The sequence below is a fragment of the Salmo salar genome, chromosome 06, assembly GCF_965601325.2.
Source record: "Salmo salar chromosome 06, fSalSal1, whole genome shotgun sequence".
In the NCBI taxonomy this organism is placed as follows: domain Eukaryota; kingdom Metazoa; phylum Chordata; class Actinopteri; order Salmoniformes; family Salmonidae; genus Salmo; species Salmo salar.
Window position 1 is genome coordinate 3,291,264 of NC_138296.1, and position 8,737 is coordinate 3,300,000.

The following is an 8,737-nucleotide window of genomic DNA, read 5'->3' on the forward strand; positions in this document are numbered from 1 at the left end:
CTGAGACAGGAGGTAGATTACTCTGCTGTTCTAGTGGTCTGAGACAGGAGGTAGATTACTCAGCTGTTCAAATGGTCTGAGGCAGGAGGTAGATTACTCAGCTGCTCAATTGGTCTGAGACAGGGGGTAGATTACTTAGCTGTTCTAGTGGTCTGAGGCAGGAGGTAGATTACTCAACTGTTCTAGTGGTCTGAGGCAGGAGGTAGATTACTCAGCTGTTCTACTAGTGGTCTGAGAGAGGAGGTAGATCACTCAGCTGTTCTACTAGTGGTCTGAGGGAGGAGGTAGATTACTCAGCTGTTCTACAGTGGTCTGAGGGAGGAGGTAGTTTACTCAGCTGTTCTAGTGGTCTGAGACAGGAGGTAGATTTCTCAGCTGTTCTACTAGTGGTCTGAGACAGGAGGTAGATTACTCAGCTGTTCTACTAGTGGTCTGAGACAGGTGGTAGATTACTCAGCTGTTCTACTAGTGGTCTGAGGGAGGAGGTAGTTTTCTCAGCTGTTCTAGTGGTCTGAGGGAGGAGGTAGATTACTCAGCTGTTCTAGTGGTCTGAGGGAGGAGGTAGATCACTCAGCTGTTCTAGTGGTCTGAGGGAGGAGGTAGTTTACTCAGCTGTTCTAGTGGTCTGAGACAGGAGGTAGATTTCTCAGCTGTTCTACTAGTGGTCTGAGACAGGAGGTAGATTACTCAGCTGTTCTAGTGGTCTGAGAAAGGAGGTAGATTACTCAGCTGTTCTAGTGGTCTGAGGCAGGAGGTAGATTAATCAGCTGTTCTAGTGGTCTGTGACAGGATGTAGATTACTCAGCTGTTCTAGTGGTCTGAGGGAGGAGGTAGATTACTCAGCTGTTCTAGTGGTCTGAGGGAGGAAGTAGATTACTCAGCTGTTCTAGTGGTCTGAGACAGGAGGTAGATCACTCAGCTGTTCTAGTGGTCTGAGGGAGGAGGTAGATTACTCAGCTGTTCTAGTGGTCTGTGACAGGAGGTAGATTACTCAGCTGTTCTAGTGGTCTGAGACAGGAGGTAGATTACTCATCTGTTCTAGTGGTCTGAGACAGGAGGTAGATTACTCAGCTGTTCTAGTGGTCTGAGACAGGAGGTAGATTACTCAGATGTTCTAGTGGTCTGAGACAGGAGGTAGATTACTCAGCTGTTCTAGTGGTCTGAGGCAGGAGATAGATTACTCAGCTGTTCTAGTGGTCTGAGGCAGGTGTTTGATTATGAGCGTTGTCAACCTTAGTAACAATGTTTTATTGAAACAGCTCAGAGATTTAACGATGCTCCTACGAAGATTCTAATGATGAACTTGGCCTTAAAATGCTTTTGGGAAACCGGACCCTGGATAGAAACATCTGCTAAATGACTAAAATGTCAAATGTAAATGTTTTACATACAGATCTCATTATTACAGTATTGAATTATTCTTTTTAAGTATTTAAATATTGATTTCACAAGTGTATAATTTCCACAGTTCTTTATTAAAAATGTATTTATTTGTCACATTTGACTGTGTTAAACCTAGCAGTATTACTTATTTATCTGAGAGTGAGGCAGATATTTTGCGTTTAGCAAAAAAATTATTTTCTCTCTGAAAAGAAACCATCAACTGACAGACATGTATTTGTTTATAATCTGTCAGTGAACAACCCCATGCCATGATTAGATAGCGAAAAAACACACCAATCTCTTTCATAATGTCTTTAAGACATTAAAGCTAATTTACCAACATTTCTGAAAAGTGATATATAGCGTTTTGGAATGAAATTGTTCTTATGTTTCCCCATCTGAGCTCAGAGTAGATGAGAGATGTAATGTTTGTCTCTGTTGTGTTGAAGCCCAATCAAGCAGGAGAGACCAGCCTCCCCTGTACCCAGCTGTGTGTCCATGAAGAGTGACTGGTCTATGGATCTACCTATACTCTTTAGAGAGGGAGACTTTTCTACTGAACAAAGGTAAGAAGAACTCATGGGTCATGGTCAGTGAGATAAACAACACTCTAGTCATTTCTCCTCTCCCATTTCCCATTTATTTTTGTTGTTTTCATAATCCATAGGCTAATCCTTTTGTCCATTTTCATAGTCCTAAAACAATATTAAACAATCACAACATTCCCTCCGTGTGTAAGGCTTGGGCGTAGTGGAAGAGGAATCAGACGCAGGAAGCAGCGATAAGGGTGATAGCTTTTAATGCTCGATACAGCAAAACACCAGCCACCCCAAATAGCGAACTGAGCGCACACAAAAAATCAAGGTGCCCCAAACACAGGGGACAAAACACAGAGAGCGCAAAACCACGCACTAGCGCCAAATACATACAGTGCGTAACGAAGCAACACACAGAGAAACAATCCGGCACAAAGAACAGGCGGGCCAACTAGCTAATATAGCCCCGCTAATCAACCCAACTAAGGACAGGTGCAAACAATAACAGAAAGGGGGAAAACAAAAGGAATCAGTGGCAGCTAGTAGGCCGGTGATGACGACCGCCGAGCACCACCCGAGCAGGAGGGGGCGCCACCTTCAGTGGGAGTCGTGACACCGTGTGTGTGTGTGTGTGTGTGTGTGTGTGTGTGTGTGTGTGTGTGTGTGTGTAAGTGTGTGTGTACTCCCTGGATGAGGAGATGTAATCTCTATCCTGACTGCCTAGTCACATTTCCCCCTACCTACATGTATATATTACCTCAATTACCTAAACTACCTGGTACCCCTGCACATTGACTCAGTACTGGTACTCCTTATAGTCTCATTATTACCTCAACTACCTGGTACCCCTGCACATTGACTCAGTACTGGTACTCCTTATAGCCTCATTATTACCTCATCTACCTGGTACCCCTGCACATTGACTCAGTACTGGTACTGCTTATAGCCGCATTATTACCTCACCTACCTGGTACCCCTGCACATTGACTCAGTACAGGTACTCCTTATAGTCTCATTATTACCTCAACTACCTTGTACCCCTGCACATTGACTCAGTACTGGTACTCCTTATAGTCTCATTATTACCTCAACTACCTGGTATCCCTGCACATTGACTTAGTACTGGTACTCCTTATAGCCTCATTATTACCTCAACTACCTGGTACCCCTGCACATTGACTCAGTACTGTACTCCTTATAGTCTCATTATTACCTCAACTACCTGGTACCCCTGCACATTGACTCAGTACTGGTACTCCTTATAGTCTCATTGTTATTTTATTGTGTTACTATTTCCTTTATTATTTGCACGTTTCTTACTTTTTAATAACTGCGGTGTGTGTGTGTGTGTGTGTGTGTGTGTGTGTGTGTGTGTGTGTGTGTGTGTGTGTGTGTGTGTGTGTGTGTGTGTGTGTGTGTGTGTGTGTGTGTGTGTGTGTGTGTGTGTGTGTGTGTGTGTGTGTGTGTGTGTGTGTGTAGTCCCTCGAAGAGGAGATGTAATCTCATGTTTTGTCCACAGAAACAAAGGGGAGAGATCAGAGTCAGAGATGCTCAGTGGTCAGTCTTCCCAGAGTCATCAAACAGACCTGGCCTCCATATTCAGTGTATGTGATCCTGTTATGTACATTTGTTTTTGTTTACCTCAAGTAAAGATGATCTATCAATCATTCATTAATGTGTTAATGAGAAAGCATTTTTTCTCTTGCTTAAGTTATTTACTTGATTTATTTCAGTTGCTTGAAGAGAATATTATTACATTTGTGAAGAACGAGCTGAAGAAGTTCAAGAGGATTCTTAGTCCAGAACTTCCAGAAGGCTTTGAGAGTCAGAAGCAGGATAAGGAAGTGGTGGATGCTGAAGATGAGAAGCAGGAGAGCAGTGCCAGAGAGGGGGCTCTGAAGATCACACTGCACGTCCTGAGGAAAATGAACCAGAAGGAGCTTGCTGACACACTGGAGAAAAGTAAGACCTGTCTGCCTCATGTTGAATGCTGTTTTATAACATTTAAAAGCTGTAGCTAAAGTACAGCTAAAGTAGCTGTGTAACTCAATGATATTGTAGCAGCCTCAACACAACACCTAGTGACCTCATCAAGTAGTAGCAGGGATGTGTTGTGGTGATTGATTTAGAGAGAGAGAGAGACAACATTAATAATACCATCAATAATACCAATAATAATATAATCAGTCACACCAGTCTGTAATGCATTATGAAAACATTTACACATTTATACAGTCAGTTAAGAGAATAAATTAATATAATTTAAAACTTTATAAAAGTCTTACAATACTGTGGACATTAAAAAAGACGTAATATTAATATACTCTGTGTTATTTCTAGATTCAGATGAGCTTGCTGTGATTTGCCAACGTGAACTCAAATCTAATCTAAAGAAGAAGTTTCAATGTGTATTTGAGGGGATCGCTAAACAAGGAAACCCAACACTTCTCAATAAGATCTACACAGAGCTCTACATCACAGAGGGTGGAACAGGAGAGGTCAATAATGAACATGAGCTGAGACAGATAGAGACAACAACCAGGAAACAAGCAAGACCAGAGACTGCAATCAAATGTAACGACATCTTCAAACCCCTGGACAAGACAAACTTATCAGAACTGTGCTGACAAAGGGAGTCGCTGGCATTGGAAAAACAGTCTCTGTGCAGAAGTTCATTCTGGACTGGGCTGAAGGAAAAGCAAATCAGGATGTCCAATTTGTATTTTCATTCCCTTTCCGGGAGCTCAATTTGATGAAAGAGGACAAACACACTTTCATTAAACTTCTTAATCACTTCTCAATGGAAACCAAACAATCAAGAATCTCCAACTACAATAACTACAAAGTTTTGTTCATCTTTGATGGTCTGGATGAGTGCCAACTGCCCCTAGACTTCCAGAAGAACAAGATCTGTTGGGACGTCACAGAGTCAACCTCAGTGGATGTTCTGCTGACAAATCTCATCAAGGGAAATCTGCTTCCCTCTGCTCTCCTCTGGATAACTACCCGACCTGCAGCAGCCAATAAGATCCCTTCAGGATGTGTTGACCAGGTGACAGAGGTACGAGGGTTCAATGACCCACAGAAGGAAGAGTACTTCAGGAAGAGATTCAGTGATGAGGACCTGGCCAGCAGAATCATCTCACACATAAAGTCATCAAGGAGCCTCCACATCATGTGCCACATTCCAGTCTTCTGTTGGATTTCTGCAACAGTCCTTGAAAACATGCTGAAACATAAGAGAGAAGAGATGCCCAAGACTCTGACTGAGATGTACACACACCTTGTGGTGGTTCATACCAAACAGAAGAATGAAAAGTATCTTGGGAAAGAAGAGACAGGTCCACACTGGAATAAAGAGAGCATTCTGTCACTGGGAAAACTGGCTTTTCAACAGCTTGTGAAGGGCAATCTGATTTTCTATGAAGAAGACCTGAAAGAGGCTGGCATTGATGTCAATGAAGCCTCAGTGTACTCAGGATTGTGCACACAGCTCTTTAAAGAGGAATGTGGGCTGTACCAGGACAAGGTGTACTGTTTCGTTCATCTGAGCATTCAGGAGTTTCTGGCTGCAGTATATGTGTTCCTCTCATTCATCAACAACAATGAGAATCTAATGGACAAACTGCAAACAAAAGACGAGCCTGAAGTTACTTTCTACAAGAGTGCTGTGGATAAAGCCTTACAAAGTGAGACGGGTAACCTGGACCTTTTCCTCCGCTTCCTTCTGGGCCTCTCACTGGAGTCCAATCTGAAGCACTTACGAGGTCTACTGACAAAGACAAGAAGCACCTCACAGAGCCATGAAGAAACAGTCAAGTACATCAAGAAGAAGATCAGGGAGAATCCCTCTCCAGAGAGGAGCATCAATCTGTTCCACTGTCTGAATGAACTGAATGACCATTCTCTAGTGGAGGAGATCCAAAGCTACCTGAGATCAGGAAGTCTCTCAGAAGACAAACTGTCACCTGCACAGTGGTCAGCTCTGGTCTTTGTGTTGCTGACTTCAGAAAAGGAGCTGGATGTGTTTGACCTGAAGAAATACTCCAGATCAGAGGAAGGTCTTCTGAGGCTGCTGCCAGTGGTCAAAGCCTCCAGAGCTGCTCTGTGAGTACATAAAATGACATTTAAGAACTAATCATCAGGAAGCAATATTCAGTTTAGAGAAAAAATGGTGTTATAATATGTATACAATATTATATTGAAAAACATTTTTTATAAATGCATTGATGTTCACAGCAGTATAACAATTTTACAATACAATTCTGGGAGACGGAAGATGAATCTATATGTTGTTTGGGAGAATGAACCAAATGCATCTGCTATTGTCCTTCTACACTACTCGTTAAATTAACAGTGTGTTTGTGAAGTCATGATGATCTCTTTGTCAGGCTGTCAGGCTGTGGAGTCACAGAGGAAGGCTGTGCTTCTCTGGTCTCAGCTCTGAAGTCAAACCCCTCACACCTGAGAGAGCTGGATCTGATTAACAATGACCTGAAGGATTCAGGAGTGAAGCGTCTCTCTGCTGGACTGAGGAATCCCCACTGTAAACTGGAGACTCTGAGGTCAGTATTCCTGTAGTTGGTCAACAAGTGATAACTGTTCACCAGATCCACATGTGTTTACCAGGCGCACATAGTCCACACCATATGTGTTTGGACAGTGAAGCTTACAGTTTGAAATGTGGTGTTATGCTCCAGCATTTTGGATTTGAGATAGAATGTTTCATATTAGGTGACAGTACAGAATGTCACCTTCAATTTGAGGTTAATGGTGAGAGGTTAGCATGTTTTATTGTGGCTTCTGTAATTGGTAATGGTGAGAGGTTAGCATGTTTTGTTGTAGCCTCTGTAACTCTCTCACTCATTATTATTCATGATTCATTCATGATCTTTCTCAATCATAGCAGTCACAGGCTTGATGTAGTCATTTTTTTCAAGGAATATCGGACGACCTACTAAACTTTGGACTACTTTAATAGATTATAAATGAATTGGTCAGAATAATTATGACTATTTCAAATGGGGGGAGTAGATACATAAAGTACTTTCATTTCTAAATTGTGAAACAGATATGTATTAAAATACCCTCAAATAAAAGGTGACATTATATACTGTCACCTCATATGAAACATTTGATCTGAAATCCAAAATGTTGGAGTTTAGAGACAAATTTAAAATGTTAGCTTCACTGTCAAAATAGATATGGTGTGGACTGTATACTCAATACAATCTAAATCTGATACCTCACTGTCTGTCTTCTGACTGATACTGCTTTTAAACTGGTCTGGTCAGTCTACTCAAATATTTGCACTATACATGTTTCTATCTGCAGTCAATATTGTGATCATTTATAATAATGATACATTAATTTATGAATAGATATGGCAGGTTTCAGGACACTAATGTATCTGAATATGTTGATAAAAATATACTGCCACTATTTTCACCACCAAAGAATAGCAGTGTGATTTTAATATGACTTGACTCTTTGTCAGGCTGTCAGGCTGTCTAGTCACAGAGGAAGGCTGTGCTTCTCTGGTCTCAGCTCTGAGGTTAAACCCCTCACACCTGAGAGAGCTGGACCTGAGTAACAATGACCTGAAGGATTCAGGAGTGAAGCTGCTCTCCGCTGGACTGGGGAATCCCCACTGTAAACTGGAGACTCTGAGGTCAGTATTCCTGTAGTTGTTCCACAAGTGATAACTGTTCACCATATCCACATGTGTTTACCAGACACACATAGTCAACACCATATGTGTTTGGACAGTGAATCTTACCGTTTTACATTTGGTGCTAAGCTCCAGCATTTTGGATTTGAGATAAAATGTTTGATATTAGGTCACAGTACAGAATGTCACCTTTTATTTATTCATACATATATATTTTACTGTTTAGAAATGAAAGCACTTTATGTATCTAGTTCTCCCATTTGAAAAAGTTGTAATAATTTGGACAAACTCACTTATAGTGTATTAAAGTAGTCATAAGTTTAGTATTTAGTCCCATGTTCCATGCCTGCAGTCATTACATCAAGCTTGTGATTCTACAAACTTGTTAAATGTATTTGCAGTTTGTCTTGGTTGTGTTTTGGATGATGTTTTTCCTAATAGAAACTGAATGGTGAATAATGTCCTGTCATTTTGGAGTCACTTCACTTGTATTGTCAGTAAGAATAGAAGCTGTTTCTGAACACCTCTTGTAGATCACAACCCAATATTAAACGTTTGACTACTTTCATAGACTACTTTAATACACTATAAGTTAATTGGTCAGAATACCTATGACTTCTTCAAATGGGGGGACTAGATACATAAAGTGCTTTTATTTTTCTAAACGGTGAAACAGATATGTATTAAACTATCCTCAAATAAAAGGTGACATTATATACTGTTACCTCATATGAAACATTTGATCTCAAATCCAAAATGTTGGAGTTGACAGTGTTAGCTTCACTGTCAAAATAGATATGGTGTGGACTGTATACTCAATACAATCTAAATCTGATACCTCACTGTCTGTCTTTTGACTGATACTGCTTTTAAACTGGTCTGGTCAGTCTACTCAAATATTTGTACTATACATTTTTCTCTCCACAAGTAATATAATGATCATTTATAATAATGATACATTCATTGATTTATGAATAGATATGGCAGGTTTCAGGGCACTGTTGTATCTGAATATGTTGAAAAAATATACTGCCACTATTTTCACCACCAAAGAATAGCAGTGTGATTTTAATATGATTTGACTCTTTGCAGGCTGTCAGGCTGTCTAGTCACAGAGGAAGGCTGTGCTTCTCTGGTCTCAGCTCTG

At 40.9% G+C, this 8,737-nt stretch overlaps 2 protein-coding genes and 1 long non-coding RNA gene across 3 annotated transcripts in view; all 3 read left to right on the top strand.

Annotated features, from left to right (window-relative positions):
- The window catches only part of LOC145879787 (ribonuclease inhibitor-like), a 206,803-nt gene that overhangs the window by 196,566 nt on the left and 1,500 nt on the right, over positions 1-8,737 (top strand). The gene's annotated exons all lie outside the window — the stretch shown is intronic.
- On the top strand, positions 3,659-6,500 carry LOC123741335 (NLR family CARD domain-containing protein 3-like). The gene is made up of 3 exons (XM_045714194.2): positions 3,659-3,881; positions 4,260-6,026; positions 6,311-6,500. The coding sequence occupies exons 2-3, from the start codon at positions 4,672-4,674 to the stop codon at positions 6,498-6,500; spliced, it is 1,545 nt and encodes a 514-aa protein (XP_045570150.2). The 5' UTR covers positions 3,659-3,881; positions 4,260-4,671.
- Positions 8,655-8,737, top strand: part of LOC145879788 (uncharacterized) — an 891-nt gene continuing 808 nt past the window's right edge. The window contains exon 1 of the long non-coding RNA XR_014392548.1: positions 8,655-8,737. This exon is cut by the window's right edge and continues 119 nt beyond it. This is a non-coding gene — a long non-coding RNA (uncharacterized LOC145879788).

Coding starts and splice junctions, on each gene's coding strand:
- LOC123741335 (XM_045714194.2), top strand. CDS start 4,672: ATGAAAGAGGACAAACACACTTTCATTAAACTTCTTAATCACTTCTCA. Junction 6,027..6,310: donor AAAGCCTCCAGAGCTGCTCT/GTGAGTACATAA, acceptor TCTCTTTGTCAG/GCTGTCAGGCTGTGGAGTCA.